At 42.1% G+C, this 18,209-nt stretch overlaps 1 protein-coding gene across 5 annotated transcripts; it reads left to right on the forward strand.

Annotated features, from left to right (window-relative positions):
• The first annotated feature begins 144 nt into the window (after positions 1–144).
• On the forward strand, positions 145–17,736 carry E2F8 (E2F transcription factor 8). Of its 5 annotated transcripts, XM_063641916.1 has the most exons (14): positions 309–430; positions 1,132–1,289; positions 1,607–1,730; positions 3,703–3,981; positions 4,356–4,512; positions 6,750–7,064; positions 7,287–7,448; positions 9,435–9,572; positions 10,973–11,176; positions 11,477–11,564; positions 11,817–12,351; positions 15,944–16,076; positions 16,193–16,587; positions 16,961–17,736. In XM_063641916.1, exons 3-14 carry the CDS (start codon positions 1,716–1,718, stop codon positions 17,141–17,143), a joined length of 2,604 nt encoding a protein of 867 aa, XP_063497986.1. In that variant the 5' UTR covers positions 309–430; positions 1,132–1,289; positions 1,607–1,715; the 3' UTR covers positions 17,144–17,736. The 5 variants fall into 5 exon arrangements, with proteins under 5 accessions (XP_055138136.1, XP_063497987.1, XP_063497986.1 ...); XM_055282161.2 differs by lacking the exon at positions 1,132–1,289 and having other exon boundaries at positions 145–430; XM_063641917.1 differs by lacking the exons at positions 1,132–1,289; positions 15,944–16,076 and having other exon boundaries at positions 174–430; positions 16,264–16,587.
• Positions 17,737–18,209: the final 473 nt, after the last annotated feature.

Below are 18,209 nucleotides of genomic sequence, written 5' to 3' on the forward strand. Positions count from 1 at the left end.
AAAAAAAAAAAAAGGAAAAAAAAGTTGCTGAACTTTTCCCCCAACTCTGCCGTAGAGGCGGGAGCGGAGGGCGGCGCCTGCACCGATTCGCCGGCGGCTACGGTAGGGAGGCTCGGATTGGCGCGCGGGGGCCGGGGCCGGGGCGAGCGGGCGTGGGGGAGGGGAGCGGCCCTCCCCGCCCGCGGTATCCGCTCGCGCCGGGAGCGGGTTAATTTCAAATCGGGGGCTTGGCTGCTCCTGGACGGTCACGCTCCCTCTGCCCGCCAGCCGGCCCGCCAGTCCCGGTCCCGGCGTCTCTCTCCGGCACCCACCTCGGCGCTGCGGAAAGACTGACTGCCAGATACGCGGGCTCCCGGGCCTGAGAGGCGCAGCGGTGCTGACGAGTCCCGGCTCAGCCCCCGCCGGCTCCCGCCGTGAGGTGGACTGACAGGTCAGCGGGACGCAGAGGGGCGCGGCGCCCGGGCGACACGGCACCGGGAGAGGGCTCGGGCTGGTGGCGGCGGCGGCGGCGGCGGCCGTTTCCCGCCTCCCGCTCCGCTGGGGGCCGTAAGGGAGGAGCTGAGCTCCCGCGCAGAGGGGCGGGGGCGAACGAGGGGGAGGGGCGGGGATGCCGTGGTTCCGGGCGCGGGTTTGCCCGCGCTCAGGCCCCGCGCAGCTAAGGGGAGGCGCCGGCCACGGTCCGACTTTCCGCGCCAAATTTTTAAATCGAAGGCGGAAGGTCCGGCCCCGCCCCTGGCGCCGTCGGCCAATCGCAGGCCCGCTTCCGGCCCTCTGATTGGTCGGGAATTGTTGTCCTGGAAACCACGGTGATGCTGTCCGGGAACTGTCGGGACTGCGGCGGGCGGACAGGGCCTGGGGGAGGGGCCTTTGGCCGAAAGTTGGGGGAAGTGCACCGAGTGAGTGGCGGCCGGGGGACCGTACCTGCTTGCCTTATTGGGCAAATACGGCCTTCCAAGTTGGAGTCTAACGCCGTGGTGTGAACTGGCCACCCGAATAGGGAGTAAATAGTGCTTTGTGTCTTTAAGGAAGCCCTTTTTTAAATTAAAAAAAAGTCTTAATTATAAGACTCTCTTTAAATGCCCAACTGCATGCTTGGAGCTTTGGGACTGAATTTGGAACTTTCCTGTCAAGCGACCTCCCACGACTTTACTGCTGAGCCTGTGCATGTGTGTGTAAGGGGAGAAATCCAGGCATCTAGATGCAGACTTGTACCCAGTTACTTGGGGTCGCGTGCGCTCAGCCGGGACCTGGGCTCGTGCGCTTAGTCCGGAGCCCTGATCTGCGAACAGGTGGGTGCTTCCTAAAGTATTTGCTGGGGTCCGGAGAATGGCCCGCCTTTTCTACCGATGGGAGAGGGCTGTCACTAGAAATTCTGTGGGTTGCTTGAAGCCTTAGGACAGCCGATCCGTTTGCTGAAGGAACTTACTGGCATTTGTTGGCGTTCTCCGCTCAGTGGGGCGATCTCTGGTCGAGAATAAAATGCAAATCTAGTTTGTCATTTTTCGTTAGTCTTTGTTTCCGTACCCTCTTGTCCGTGAAGGAATTTTCAACAGATCTTTTGGTTCTTGTTTTTCTCTAAGTTTTTCTATTTCCTTTTTTCTTTAAGGATATTAAAACTTCTAGTACAGTTGATTGGACTACTTGAGCCATCGGGATTTGGGGAGGAACTCCAGATTTGTCATTTTTAAACTCTAAATGTATGAGGAATTTACAGAATGGAGAACGAAAAGGTACTTTATAACTTCAGTATTCATCATTGCAATTTTAAATTCAGTATCATCCTGATTTAACTCCATGATTTTTCCCTATCCAATATATCTTCTTAATGCCACATCCTTTGTTAGCCTCTGTAAAAACCTGGAAAAAATGAACTTTATCTTATAATTTCAAAAATATATAGTTTAAAATATATACTAATTTAATTAATATAGTTTAAAAAATGAAAATTATCTTAGAAAGAAATTCAGTCTCCAATCATGTCAAATGCCCTTTCTGAATTCCAGTTGTTCAAGAATCCTCAGAAATGTTGTAATGAAACTAACAAATTTTATTGTTCTTAAAAATACCTTTTCTCTGTTTATGTCTGAGACAGCTACCAAATCATTAAAAACTAGAAAGATTGTAAAGGGGCAAACCTACCCCTCTTCAAAAATTCGTTAGTTTCATTACAACATTTCTGAGGATTCTTGAACAACTGGAATTCAGAAAGGGCATTTGACATGATTGGAGACTGAATTTCTTTTTAAGATAACTTTTTACCAAATTGGCAGCTTATTTATGGGATCTGCAAAATGCTCTGTTTAGGGGGCAGACATTTTGTAAAATTACAAAAGAATTGTCTGTGGGGGGTGTCCAACTACTGATAGGTTAAAAAAAGTGAACTTACATGCACATTTCCTAATAGTTTTAGATGTTAGTCAAATAAGAGAATTACTATTGCTTCTGATAATCTGAGGCAAAGAAAAAGCCTATTCTCAGATCAGCACATCTCAGATGCACATACTGGCAAGGAGCTCCTGTTGGGTCCACCACACTGACTTCCATGTAAGAAGAGCACCATACTTGGAGTAAAAATATCCGGGTTCCACTCCTGTGTGACCTCTCTCAGCCTGCATCTTCTCTTCTGCAAGCTAGGAATGCAGGATTCCATGAACATACAAATGGAAATGCACTTGATAAACCCAAGATGTCACAACATGTCCCATTAATCCATGTTCTTAAAGTTATTTGGTCTGCCTATTATTTTACTTATTGCTGTTCCAAGCATTTTCTTTAAAATAGATAAAGATGGGAGTAGTGTGTGAAGTCCCTGGTGTCCAAAACTGGAAGGAACATAGTCCCCATTAGCCTTATTTATGAACTGCTGTTAATTTACCCTTTTGTCTCAGTGGCTATCCTGCTTCTGCCAGGATCTAGCTTTGTGGTCTTAGGTAGCTGTTAGGTTGGTGCAAACATAATTGCTGTTTTTGCCATTACTTTCAATAGCAAAAGCCACAATTACTTTGTACCAACCTAATCATTTTACTTCTCCGAGCCCCATTTTCTCTATCTGTAAAATGAGGGAGTGGATGTTCAAAGAGCAGACTTTTCTGGTCAGAAATCCTGCTGTTGGACACTCTAGATTTCCCTGATAAATCTGACCATATGCTATCCGTCACTCTTGTCTCCTTGTCTCTCTGACTCTTCAGTGGTATTTTATTTAGCACCCACTGCATGCAGCCATTATGCTAGGCGGATAAGAATTTCTGCACTGTAGGCCTTTACTTATTACAGTGCCATGAGTAAACAAAAGTCATTTCTAGGAGTTTGATCATTTAACATTGTCAGTCCAATTAGGGGAAGCTGAGTGAAGGGCATTTGGGAACTCTATACTGTCTTTGCTTCTGTTCTCTAAATCTAAAACTATTTCAAAATACAATTAAAATTATAAGTCTTAACTAAAGTTGTTTTTTCAGTGGTTGAAACATAAGGTGAAAATATTTATCCCTTATTGCAAAATTAAAAATGGGAAATGTAATTATTAGAATTGACAATACATATCACATGACCATTAGAATACAGTTATTAATTTCCTCAACTCTGCAATCTCATTAGACATTTTTTCCTTGGCATGATTCCATTCGTTATGCAATTTCTAGAATCCAAGCTGTCTGATAAATCCGGTTTTACCATGGATTTAATTATTTACATTTTTTAAACCAGGAAAATCTCTTTTGTGAGCCACATAAAAGGGGACTAATGAAAACACCTCTGAAAGAATCCACCACAGCAAATATCGTGTTGGCAGCGATCCAGCCTGACTTTGGCCCTTTAACCACACCCACCAAGCCCAAGGAAGGCTCTCAGGGAGAGCCGTGGACACCGACAGCCAACCTGAAAATGCTCATCAGTGCTGTGAGCCCTGAGATCCGCAACAGAGATCAGAAAAGGGGTTTGTTTGACAACAGAAGTGGATTACCTGAGGCCAAAGACTGTATACACGTAGGTTTTCAGAGGACTGGTTAGAGGCTGGGGAATTTGTTGCAGGGGGTTGTAGCTATTAGAGAAGTGCCAGCAATTTAAAGCATCACCACCCGAAGGCTGTTACTAATTTCCTTCAGAGCACCAGAAAGGTTTGGACCCCAAGAAATACAGCACTGGGAATTCTGAACCTTTGCGTTATTTTCGTTTCAGGCTTTCCTTTCAGGTTTGCCAAGCATTTTGTACTGGCCCCCCAACCTTTTCTCCCATCCAGACTTTGCAGCTGTTGAAGCTAAGCGTGTGTAAGTTGGTGTTAGTCATCGAGCACAGATGCCCCTAATAAATCTGTCAAACTTTATTTTAGAATAAGACATTGTTTACCTTTTCCTTTGTAGGAACACCTATCTGGAGATGAATTTGAGAAATCCCAACCAAGTCGAAAAGAGAAAAGTTTAGGATTATTGTGTCATAAGTTCTTAGCACGGTATCCCAATTATCCCAACCCTGCTGTGAATAATGACATCTGCCTTGACGAAGTGGCAGAGGAACTTAGTAAGTATGCAAAGAACTCACTGAAAGAATTAATAATTAAAGTGGCTTTATGGACTTAACTCTTTCAGACCCCCACTCATCTAGCCAGTGTTTGTAAACGACACAAATAAGGCGACATGGAAATTTTTTATCTCTAAAGCCCTCTTCTAATGTAAGAATGAAGGCAAGTAGTTGCAAATTTCAGCAAATCTTGGAGGCAGAAAAGTCACAATGGAGGTTGCTTCTGACTACAGTTGTCTCTGAAGCTTTAAAGAAAGGCAATATTGTCTTATGACTTGTTTCACAAAGTTACAACTGTGAACTTTTGCCTCATTGCTCTCCTTGCTGTTCTTGAAGAATCAGGCTAATGAATGGTTATCTTCCTAGCTGACGCTGAGGATCAGCTTCTGTGAGTGGGAACAAGACCTATGCGCTCCTGGACCTTCAGCACTATTCTGAGGACTAGTTTTCTGAGTGTTTTGTGTGGGGCACAAGTTATTCCTCCTGCCCCTTTTTTACTCCTCTGTTCAAAGACCTGAATGTATTTGGAGCTAAAAAGGGGCCTGTGGCAAATTTGGGGTACTTTTGGAGTCATGTGGGTATCTTAATCTAAACCTGTGAAGTGATGTGCTGTGCAAGACAATACATTTTAATACAAAGCAATCACCCCATGAAGAAAAGTTGCCCTTCTAATACATTTGTAAATATCAACTTTATTTCACATTTTAAGAATATGCCATTTAGATTCATCTACTTTTCATATGTGCTTAATGGTAGCTGGGTAGGATGTACCTGTTAATTCAGCAAATATCTATTAATCTTCTCCTACTATGTGTCAGGCAATGTTGTAGGAGCCTGGGATACATCCATAAACAAAAAGGGCAAAATCTCTTCTCTCTTAGAACCTGTATTCTAGTGGGGCAACAGATACTGAGTAAAGGATATAGGAAGTAAGTAAGGATAATACATGCTAGAAGGTAACGCGCATAGTGGAAAAATAAATTGTAGATCAGGATCAAGGGATCAGGAGTGCTGGGGAGGTGCTTTGCCATAAGTGGTCAGATCAGGCTTTGTTGAGAAGGTGACATCTGGGCAAGGACTTGAAAGAAGCAAGGTAGGGAGCTGTAAGGACATCAGGGAGAGGGGTTCCAGGCAGAAGGAACAGCCAGTACAAAGCAAGTGCATATCTGGCAGGTTCCAGGAACCGCAAGAGGTCAGTAGGATGCACCCTTATTAAAATAGTGTTTTATTGATCACTTTCCCAGAAAGGCTGATCTCATCAAATATTTAAATTGAAATTAAGTTTCTTGAACGAAGAGAATTCTAACATTACAGAATATTGAAAACCCAATTTAAATAGATAGATGACAGTCACAGAATTACTAATATCACATTGTTAGTGATAGCTAGAAAGTAAGCAAAATTAGACCCAAAAAGGCATATTTTATTTTTATGTAAGTTTTTAAAAACTACATCATGGTTTTTGTACTTTCCTGAAATCTCAGCATTTTGTTTCTATCGTATGATCATTATATGGGTGTGTGTGTACGTGTATGTATTGGAAGTGGTTGGAAAGTGTGAGATGTAGAGTTTTAAAGACTTGGTTTGCTACTTGCTAGCTCTTTTGGGGTGAGCTACTTAGCTGGTCTGAGCCTCTGTTTTCTCATCTTTTTGTTTTTTTTTTTTTTTTGAGACGGAGTCTTGCTCTTTCGCCCAGGCTGGAGTGCAGTGGCGCGATCTCGGATCACTGCAAGCTCCGCCTCCCAGGTTCACGCCATTCTCCTGTCTCAGCCTCCTGAGTAGCTGGGACTACAGGCGCCCGCCACCACGCCCAGCTAATTTTTTGTATTTTTAGTAGAGACGGGGTTTCACCTTGTTAGCCAGGATGGTCGCCATCTCCTGACCTTGTGATCCGCCCGCCTCGGCCTCCCAAAGTGCTGGGATTACAGGCGTGAGCCACCACGCCCAGCCTTTCTCATCCTTTTTAAAGTGCAGATCATAATACCTACTTCACAAGTTTAGGGTGAAAACTTCCTAAAGCTGTGTAGCACGTCTTACGCCCTCATTAAATGATTTGTACCCTTGGAAAGCAAGGACATGTCTTTCTCACCTTCACAGTATTTGTTGGCTATGTGCACTTGCAGTTAGGAAAGTGATATTATCCAGGACCTACTGACTAATAAACCATGGAAGAAAAAGCTATTCAATTCTAAACATGTTACAAAAATCTGTAACACACAATTGCACTTTCTTTGTAGATGTTGAACGTCGACGCATTTACGATATCGTGAACGTCCTAGAGAGTTTACATATGGTGAGCCGCCTCGCCAAAAACAGGTACACTTGGCACGGGCGACACAATCTCAACAAAACCCTTGGCACCTTGAAGAGCGTCGGGGAGGAGAATAAGTACGCCGAGCAGATTATGATGATCAAAAAGAAAGAATATGAGCAAGAGTTTGACTTTATTAAGAGTTATGGTATAGAGGATCATATCATCAAATCAAACACTGGCCCAAATGGACACCCAGACATGTGTTTTGTGGAACTCCCTGGAGTGGAATTTCGGGCAGGTGAGAGATGGTAGTGAAAACTCCAGGCGGCATGGCATTTGTCCTCTGTCTAAGGAAAAGGTTCTCTGGAGAACACGGCTCTAAAGCTACTGCTGCCTTTAATGTTCAGATGCCACAGTTGTCAGCTGTATGATCAGGTGGTGGTATTTTTAGCCTTGTTACTTTAGAAGTCACTTGTCCCTTTATGAATTTTAATTCTCTAATCCTCATCCTTCTCTAAAGCTTCTGTAAACAGCCGCAAAGACAAGTCTTTAAGGGTAATGAGCCAGAAATTTGTGATGCTGTTTTTGGTGTCAACGCCTCAGATAGTAAGCCTAGAAGTTGCTGCCAAGATTTTAATTGGGGAGGACCATGTGGAAGATTTGGATAAAAGCAAGTTTAAAAGTAAGTGTCATGACTGCCATGGATTTTTGAACCTATTCTTAAACAATAAAATCTGTCATAAACTCATTTACAAATTAGGAAACATAGGTGCATAAACAGATTTCTCTAATTATGTTTTATGTTTTTATATCTTCACTTCTCCCCAGAAGCCATGATAATTATTGATTTAGCTAACTTGTTATGATACATAAGTATCACTACTCTTTTTTTTTAGACGGAGTCTCACTCTTTTGCTAGGCTGGAGTGCAGTGGCGAGATCTAGGCTCACTGCAACATCCGCCTCCCGGGTTCCAGCGATTCTCCTGCCTCGGCCTCCAGAGTAGCTGGGATTACAGGCGCACGCCACCATGCCCGGCTAATTTTTATATTTTTGGTAGAGACGGGGTTTCACCATATTGGCCAGGAGGATCTCGATCTCTTGACCTCGTGATCCATCCACCTCGGCCTCCCAAAGTGCTGGAATTACAGGCTTGAGCTACCGCGCCTGGCCAAGTATCACTACTCTTATTTGACACATTGCTTCATTTGATATTGTAACATTGTTCTCAGAAGTAAACACGGCCAGGCGCGGTGGCCGAAGCCTGTAATCTCAGCACTTTGGGAGGCCGAGGAGGGCGGATCATGAGGTCAGGAGATCCAGACCATCCTGGCTAACACAGTGAAACCCCGTCTCTACTAAAAATACAAAAAAATTAGCCGGGCGTGGTGGCGGGCACCTGTAGTCCCAGCTACTCAGGAGGCTGAGGCAGGAGAATGGCGTGAACCTGGGAGGCGGAGCTTGCAGTGAGCCGAGATCGCGCCACTGCACTCCAGCCTGGGGGACAGAGCAAGACTCCGTCTCAAAAAAAAAAAAAAAAGTAAACACTAGAAGAATCTGTTCTGTGTAAGCTCTAAATTAGAGTAAATTGTAAAGTGGGTCTGCACCCGGGTCTCCTTCCACTGATGCTGATATAGAGGGTTTATAAATGACTCATAAAATTGTCCCCAGAAGTGACCTGCAGCACAGGTAGTCTGCCATTTTGAAAGAATGGTTTTAGCTAGATTACCTGCTCAAAATTGGGAAGGGACTGTAGATTGGATTCCTAACAAAAGAGCTATGCCCTCACCATTACACCAGACTTTGCAGGAAGGGTGTGGAAAGAAGTACTCGGAGGATAGGGAGGGGCACTTGGCTCGGGAGATCGGGAGATCCGCAATTTCAGAAAACACGTCCTGATACTACTGAGGGGTTACTTGCCTTTTGTGAGTCACCGGATAGTTTTCATCTTTGTTTCACTGGTTAGTCATAGCCTTGAAAACTATTCCAGGAACTGCAGAGGTGTAAGTTACTGAATCCCCAGGGAATTCAGAACCTTCTGGTATGGCTAGGAAGGAGACTCGATTTGTAATTTGTACTATCAAGATGGCAGTAAAAAACAGACTTTTTGTAACAAAACTCTTTAAGATATGTGAGGTTTGTCAAGTTCACAGATCTATGTTTTGCATGTTACATAAAGACAATATTAAAAAATTACACATGTTGATGGGGTACAGAATTTTCTATGCTGCGATAGTAAATAAATTTTGTTATAAGCTATTATAAGCAGAAAAGCAAGACATTTATCACAGATACTTTTATTTCTCTGTTCATAAAATTCTTCTGAATCCTCATTAGAAGATACCCAGGAATGGTGACTTTTTATTTTTGAAACAGTCTGTAACATAGTTTCAGATAGGGTGATCTCATCAAGTCATTTTTCCTTTGTCAACATATGCTATTGTCATTTTAACACTGAGTACTAGCAGTAATTGAGTCTTTTAAATATTTAAAACTTTTTTATCTTAATTAAAGCTGTATCACCAGAAGAACTTAAAAGGAGGCAGATGTTTGTCTGTCTGACATTGATGGTTAAGACAGCTCTTAGAATATACATGAAGTCCTTCTGAAGGAAAATTCTTTGATCTTTTCATTATTCCATTAAGTGGTATATATACTTTTTTTCCCAGCAAAAATTAGGAGGTTGTATGATATAGCTAATGTTCTGAGTAGCCTGGATCTTATCAAGAAAGTTCATGTTACAGAGGAAAGAGGCCGAAAACCAGCTTTTAAATGGACCGGCCCAGAAATCAGTCCAAATACCAGTGGTATGTATTTTTTTCTTTCACCCTTTGCTTTATTATTTATGTGTGTGTGTGTTTTTAATTTTTAATTTCCAGTGTGTGTTATTCCCCTCCCTGTGTCCGTGTGTTCTCATTGTTCAACTCCCACTTATGAGTGAGAACATGTGGTGTTCGGTTTTCTGTTCCTATGTTAGTTTGCTGAGGATGATGGCTTCCAGCTCCGTCCATGTCCCGCAGAGGATATGATCTCATTTCTTTTTATGGCTGCATAGTATTCCATGGTGTATATGTACCACATTTTCTTTATCCTGCTTTATTATTTTGAATTAATGCACATTGGGAGATATTTTCCCTTCCCCTTCCTACTCAAAACCCCACATGGAAAAGATATATATGATTGAAAAGATGATTCAAGATGAATGGCAATATAGAAGTTTGGCTACTGGCTCCATCAGCAAACCAAGATCCATAACAACCTCCCACCCTGTGTTCAAGAAGTAGAATCTGTATGTGAAAGGATTCGGAAAGTTGAAAGCACCACAAAGCATAAAACACTGTTGCTGCTATGCGGCACAGTGACCACAACAGAACCTGTGCCCACTGAGAATATAAAATAAGTTCACTCTGGTTTCAAAGTAGATATTTCTAGTCTTCATCTTAACTCTGCGATGCTGACATTTTGCATCCTACCAAAGATCCCCACCCAGAATCATCGAAAATGACAAGAACATGGGCCATGGAGACAGAGGGAAACTTAAGTTCCATTCCCAGCCCTGCCACTCTGGCTTTGCAGCCTAAGACAAGCTACTTCTTTGAGGATTAGTTTTCTCATTGGTGAAACGGGAAGAACAATAGCACCTCAGTGGAGTTACTGTGATTTTGGTATAATCTCAGAGAGAGGTCCTTTGATGCAGGAATTTGGAGTGAAAGTTCTGGGGCCATATTGACCAGGTTCATATCCCAGGCCCACATGCTCCCAGTTGAGAGACCTTGAACCAGTAGGTTAATGTCTGTGTGGGTCAGAGCTCTCATCTCCGACACAGGGCTGCATGTCTTGAGGAATAGTTACTTCATGGAGCTGTGAGGATCACCCATATTTCATCAGATCTAAGACTCCACCGATTGTAAGATGCACAATTCTTTCTATATCACTAAGAAAGAAAAATCACTAATAACTATACTCTAGCACACCACTGGTTATCAGATATAGTGCAGTTTCAGAAATGCTAATGTAGGAAATATTGTGTCTCAGAATTCATTTAATAAGATAAACAAGGCTTTCTTTGTAAAGCCCTTAGAACAGTGATAGGCACATGGTCGGTGCTCTGTACCTTGCCACTTTTATTCCTAAAATTGTTTTATTTCATATCCCAAAAGCAAACTGAGCCATCCAGGTTTTAATACACAGACATTTTCTGTTTCAGGCTCCAGCCCAGTCATTCCTTTTACTCCCTCTGATTTGGAGGTGAGACGGTCTTCAAAAGAGAACTGTGCCAAAAACCTCTTTTCCACACGTGGGAAACCAAACTTTACTCGACACCCATCTCTTATCAAATTGGTAAAGAGTATAGAAAGTGATCGGAGAAAGATAAATTCTGCGCCCAGTAGCCCTATCAAGACCAACAAAGGTATGTTTTCAGGAATGTCAGGGATCTGCTAGGAAGAATTCCCTTTTATCTCATTTTTTCAGCTTACTTGATCCTTGCAATAGTTGTCAGAGAATTATTTCAATATCTATATACCCAAACCCTCTTGAAGCCTAACTAATGTATAAATTTAAAAAGTCATTTGTGGGGTTTATTGTTTAATCGCTATGCAACTTTGAGGAGAGGTGCCCTCTCTGTTCCTCTGACTTCAGTGAGGTTTCATCTGTGTGAACATTTGTTCTTTAGCTTTGACCAATGCTCTCTTCCTTTCTATTTTACCAGCTGAGAGTTCTCAGAATTCTGCACCCTTCCCAAGTAAAATGGCTCAGCTCGCAGCTATTTGTAAAATGCAGTTAGAAGAGCAATCAAGGTAGGTTGGCAATGCTCTTTAATAACAGGATGAATTACTTTTACATTACATTATTAGGATTACTTATTTTATGTGAGAAGAAGCACTAGCCTTGAACTGGAGAGCTAATCTTTTCTGTATCTCATACTCACTCATTATAGAAATTATCTGCATGTTCCATAAAAGCATGGCTTCAATAGGAGGCTTAAAGCGGTAGAACAGTTCAGAAAAAATGTATATCCATCATGTCGTGTATTAAATCTTGTCTTTTAGTGAATCCAGACAGAAAGTGAAAGTACAGCTGGCAAGATCTGGACCCTGCAAACCAGTAGCCCCTCTGGACCCCCCAGCGAATGCTGAGATGGAGCTGACAGCACCATCCCTCATCCAGCCCCTGGGAGTGGTTCCCCTGATCCCCAGCCCATTGTCATCAGCAGTGCCCCTGATCCTACCTCAGGCCCCTTCAGGCCCATCCTATGCCATCTACCTGCAGCCCGCTCAAGCCCACCAAAGTGTGACGCCACCCCAAGGCCTGAGCCCAACGGTGTGCACCACCCACTCTTCTAAAGCTACTGGATCAAAAGACTCCACAGATGCCACCACTGAGAAGGCAGCCAATGATACCTCAAAGGCCAGTGCCTCTACCAGGCCTGGAAGCTTGCTGCCAGCACCAGAGAGGCAAGCGGCAAAGAGCCGAACCAGGGAGCCAGCTGGAGAAAGAGGCTCAAAGAGGGCAAGCGTGCTCGAGGACAGTGGTTCCAAAAAGAAATTTAAAGAGGACCTAAAAGGACTTGAAAATGTCTCCACAGTAAGTACAGCCTTGAACTGCACAAAGCTTTAGGAATTCCCTAGTCTATTACAGGAAGATTGGTGGCTTGTGAAATTTACCGAAGAGCGTTCTCTCAGAAGACAAGGAACTGTTCCTTAGCATCCCATAATCCAAATGAGGCCCTCAACAGCTAATGCCCTGGCTGGGATGACGGCAGGGACATTTTTAACCTTTGGAGGAAGGGATTATTTGCTCTCTTTTTAAAGTACCACGGGTGGTTGTCCTTAAGTCCATTTCTCCGTCACACACTGGAATGCAAACACCTGTCATGAAAGTCTTAAATAATTTACAAGCAGACGTAACCCCAAATGAACGTGTGGATGCATAGGGTTCCTGTAACTCCTGCTTTCTGAGTCATTACCCAATGTTTGTTTGATGTCATGTAACAGGCATCTGTTGCCTAGAAGATAAATTGCTCCCCGTTTTTACTTTCTACCTAAAATTTAAATCAAAATTTCTATTTTATGTAAATAGAAAAATCAAACTGATCTTGGCAAATTGTAGATATAGTTCATGTATTGGTTTCTAGAGATTTTGACATGCTAGATAAATTTTTTTCCTAAGTGGAGATTAGTTCAGGAAGGAATTAATATTTATTGGATGCCTACCCACATCATATAGCAGACATAATAGATATTAGTCACTTTTACATACAGTATCTCATTTTTCTCCCTTAGGACAATTATATATGAGAGACATTACTGTATCATCCAATAAATACCACTAAATGTGCAAGTAAAAGTTAATCTCTCATTTTGCCCCTGCTCTTGATACAAGCTATTTTACTTCTCTATGTCTTATTTTTCCGCATCGGTAAAGATTTTATTCCATCAGTTTTTCCTCATCACCTACTGGATATAAAGCACTGTGCTCTGGATCAAATCTAACCCAGCACCTGCCTTTGGTGGCAATTGCTTTTGGGTACTTGCCTGTGGGCATATTATAGCTTTTGTGGGGTTAAGTGAATTTATTCCATGATGATACACATAAAAGGGTTTGATCCTTTTAAAACATATTATAAGCTGAAAGGTATTATCTGTTACTGTTGTTATTAAAGAAGAAGCTTAGAGTTTGTCAAATCTTCCCGTGAGGATGGCCTCATGGTAACCATTCAAAACATCTATCATCTTACATAGTATCCTTTTGTATTTAATGTATATGCTAAGTGGGAAATCACAAGGTTTCAATATTCTGGAAGGTCCATAACTTCTTTTGGCCAATGGGTATGATTTAATAATGGTCTCCTGTTGCTTACATAGTTATTCAGGATTAGAGTTTTCAGTGGATAGATTTTCCATATACTCCTGCTTCTTTTTTATATCTCTGAAACTTTAACCATTTCTTTTTTCTTTTGAGACAGGGTCTTACTCTGTCACCCAGAATGGAGTGCATGATTTTAGCTCACTGCAGACTTGACCTCCAAGGCTTAAATGATCCTCCCACCTCAGTCTCCCAAGTAGCTTAGACTACAGGTGTGCTGCCATGCCCAGCTAATTTTTAATTTTTTTGTGGAGACAGGGTTTTGCCATGTTGCTCAGGCTGGTCTCAAACTCCTAAGCTCAAGCAGTCTGCCCGCCTTGGCCTCCCAAAGTGCTGAGATCATAGGCATTTGCCATCATGCCCAGCCCACTTTAACCATTTCTTTTTAGTATGGCCTGAGCAAAACAAAAACGATGAGAGATTCATGTGTTAATTCATTCAACAAATTTTTACTGAGAATTTATATACTTCTAGGGGTGGAAAGAAGATAAGTATGCAAATAAACACAAACATATCAGGTAGTGAATGATAGGAATGAAGATGACATGATAGGAGGAAGGGGTGGGAGGGCTGCTGTAGGCTAGAAGAGTTCAAGTTCAAATATGTCAGATTCATTCTGCAATTTAATAGTTCTAATTATTTTATAAAAAGGGGAATTGGCATTATCGGTTAAAAGATTTTATAATGAATATAGTTTGTTGGAAATTTAAAAATTATTATTCTATTACTATGGGTTTTACTGAAGACTTGAAAGAGTTAAACCAGCAATCAGAATAATTTGTACCATGAGAGACTATAACTAAAGCTAATAGAGAGCAGGTCTTCATAAAGCACCTAAATTTGCCCCTTAAAAATTCTCGCTTCCTGCAGTTTTCAAGGCACCTACTAGTAGAGATTTTGAGTGGGACAAAGTAACTAAGAAACAAAATTAAAACTTGTAGTATAGTTTTAGCTTTGTGGATTCTGAATTTCCTGGTTCCCAAGGAAAAGACCTATTAACAACTAGATTAAACTTGTTTTGACAATGGAGAGAAGAAAGGTCTGAAGGAAGATAAAAGGAGGTCCCTAGTTTATAAGAGCAGTTTTTAGCTTTTGCCAGTCCCACTCATGGTAAGGCTAAAGCAGACTTTTCATGCAGTTCAGCCACCCATGTAAACCTTTTCTGTTTGGAAAAGTACAGTGACCTAACAGGCATGTTGGGAGGTACATGCAACCCTACCCTTGGGCCTTTTCTAGTTGCGATATAACTTTATTGCCTAAAGCTTTTGCTCAATGGCATGTGCGTCTCTAATATGAATTAATCAGTTCTCTTATTTGTAATTTTTTTAACTCTGGTGTACTTTGCATATTTTAAGACTGCTTGTTTCATTAGAGCAAGCAGTACTAGAAAGAAATCTTTACTTATATAATTTCTGTTTTAAATCAGGGGCCAGCAAACATTCTTTAAAGGGCCAGATAGTAGACATTTTTTGGGTTTTAAGGCCATATGGGCTCTGTTGCACCTATTCAACTCTGCCATTGTAGCAGGAAAGTTGCTATAGGCAGTACATAAATGAATGAGTATGATTGTTTTCCAATAAAACTTTATTTATAAAAACAGGCAGGGAGTGGGAATTGGCCCATGGCCAATAGTTTAGCCCCCTTTCTCTAAATCAATGTCAGTTAAAGTGTTTCCTTAGAATACTAGTCCTCCTTAATTGCCTACTGAAAATATAGTTGCCAAATAGTTTGGGAAATGCTACCTGCTGTGCACCCCACTTGGAGATTTTTAAGGCATGCCACCATTAAAGTCTCTTGGAAATTCTCTAATAAAGACACCATTTGACTTTGTTTAATTCAGTATTTTCCAATTATATTTGACCAAGAATCAGGTAACGCCTGTTTGCAATCCATGGACCTCAGGTCCCTCAGAATGCCCTTTGGGAAATACCGTTCTATATAATTCAAGAACCATCAATTACTACTACATCATACCAAGGAGTCCAGTAGCAAGAGTTAGGTTATCAGTGTTAGAGTGGTGTGCTGGATGAATCCTTACCCCTAAGCAGGGTCAGTGCCAGCATCCAAAGGTATCCTAAGACCACAGGTGGCATTTAAGAAACATGTTCTGTATTATTTGGGGCAAGCATTGGAAAGGGTGGGAGGGTATTCTCCTCTAGGAGCCAGGTGGCCAGCCTGCCTGCAGCCCACACCGCTGGAGGCTTTGGTCCAATGAGGCAACCACCAAGGGATATTAGTCCTGAAAGAAGCACGTGGCCATTTTTCTTCCTGCATTTGTGTGTAAAATAAACCCTTCCTCCTTGTTTTCTAGACCTTGTTCCCATCAGGATACCTAATCCCTCTCACCCAGTGTTCATCCCTGGGGGCAGAGTCCATTTTGTCTAGTAAAGAAAACTCAGGTGCTCTTTCCCCAAACCACAGGATTTACAGCTCCCCAATTGCAGGTGAGTGCACATAAAACGCTAACCAGATGTGGGCCGGTCTCAAGTTCACTTAAGCCTTGTCAACTTCTTGGATAAATGCCTGTGCTTTTAAGATATCTTCCCCCTTTTCTTTCCAGGTGTTATTCCAGTGACATCATCTGAACTCACTGCTGTTAATTTTCCCTCTTTTCATGTAACACCTTTGAAGCTAATGGTCTCACCAACTTCCGTGGCAGCCGTACCTGTCGGGAACGGCCCGGCTCTCACTTCAAGCCACCCTGTTCCCATCCAGAACCCAAGCTCAGCCATTGTAAACTTCACCCTGCAGCACTTGGGACTCATCTCACCCAGTGTGCAGATGTCTGCCAGCCCTGGGCCTGGAATTGTTCCTGTGTCTCCAAGAATAGAGTCTGTTAATGTCATACCAGAAAATGCAGGCACTCAGCAAGGAAGGGCCACCAACTATGACTCACCAATCCCAGGCCAGAGCCAGCCAAATGGACAATCAGTTGCTGTGACAGCGGCACAACAGGTGAGAGACTTTCTACTTAATTTAATTTTTCCTAGAATTATTAAGCCCCAAGTATCTGTGTCATAAGAGATTTGCTTTTGCTTTTCCTCTTTGGAGAGGGAAAGGATGGGAGAGTCAGGAGATTGAAGGCCTACGTTTCTTCCAGAACCCAGGAAGAGTGTCCAAGGCATCCATATTATTGGGTTATCATGAGATTTTTGTCTCTCCTCTAACAAAAATAATTGAGAATGTAAAACTCACCAAAGCTTCCCTCGCCAATTTCAAGATACGCCAGTTTCCCAATGTGCAATACATTCAACCAGCCCAATCTTCCAAGTCTGGTAAGACTGTGTATCTGTTGACTTCTTTTGTCCATTCTTCTCTTTCCAATCAGCCTGTTCCTGTGACACCCAAAGGGTCACAATTAGTGGCCGAAAGTTTCTTCCGTACCCCAGGTGGACCCACCAAGCCAACCAGCTCATCCTGCATGGATTTTGAGGGTGCTAATAAAACCTCCTTTGGAACTCTCTTTGTCCCACAGCGAAAACTGGAAGTCTCAACAGAGGATGTCCATTAATCAACAGATGTTGACTTAGTTTAATTTTCTAAAGAGTTGTTTAATAGAGAAAATGTACACAGACTGATTTGGAGAACACATTCTCTGAAAATACTGTAAATACGTTGGGGATTTGCTCAATGTGAAATCAGATACTTGTTTTCATACATACATATATATATATATATATATATACACACACACACACATATATTTGTATAAAGCTAAGTTTAGCTTTCAGTCCTACAAAATAAAAGTAAAATGTTGAACTCTAAGATATATTAACTTCTAGGGGGAAAAATCCATTATTTTAGCTGTGCCTATACTATTATGCAAAGTAACTGTATTAAAGTTTACTTCCCTCTAAGTAAATATGTTTGTCATGCCTAACACAGCATTCCCTTAAACATTTTGCACAAAGAAAACGCTGTGTGATGTATAATGTTGTGTTTTTAAATAGGGGTGTAGCTATATTTTTTGTAATTTCTTTCATCTGTTGTTGCAGTGTATCTTTTTGTAAAGTTTGCAACAATCCTCAATCAAGTCTATGGAAAAATTATTTATAAAACGTATTTTTAATCATAAGTTGTTCAAATTAAAACTTTTCTAAAATATAGTTTGCATTTTCATTTGGCCAGTTAGGGCACTGTTGGGAGAAAATTAAAATTTACCTAATCACAGAGGCAAATTCTTAGTAAAGAGTATCCATGCTGGGTTCCGTTAGATATGCAAAGTTTATAGAATGTTTCTACATTCCATCCCCCATTTTGACCCTTGAGATTGCTCCACTTTTGCAGAAGTAAAATTGGCTTTGGAGAGGCTGTTGCTTGGCCAAGAACACCTAGCTAAGTCCCATGTGCTTCCTACCACACTCCAGGAGATTAGAAATGAAAGGTAGGCGCCTAGCGGCCCTGGTGTGACCAGCATCTGTCCCACGCTTCCTGCTCTACACAGAGGTGGGTCTGTACCAGCTCTCTTAACATACTTCTTGGATGGCCCAGCTCCAGGGATGGGAAAACAGCAGTAAGGATTCTAATGTCCTCCACACCTGGAGAACTACTGTACCAAACCCCCAGGAGCTCCAAGA

The sequence above is a fragment of the Symphalangus syndactylus genome, chromosome 6 (assembly GCF_028878055.3).
Source record: "Symphalangus syndactylus isolate Jambi chromosome 6, NHGRI_mSymSyn1-v2.1_pri, whole genome shotgun sequence".
Classification (NCBI taxonomy): domain Eukaryota; kingdom Metazoa; phylum Chordata; class Mammalia; order Primates; family Hylobatidae; genus Symphalangus; species Symphalangus syndactylus.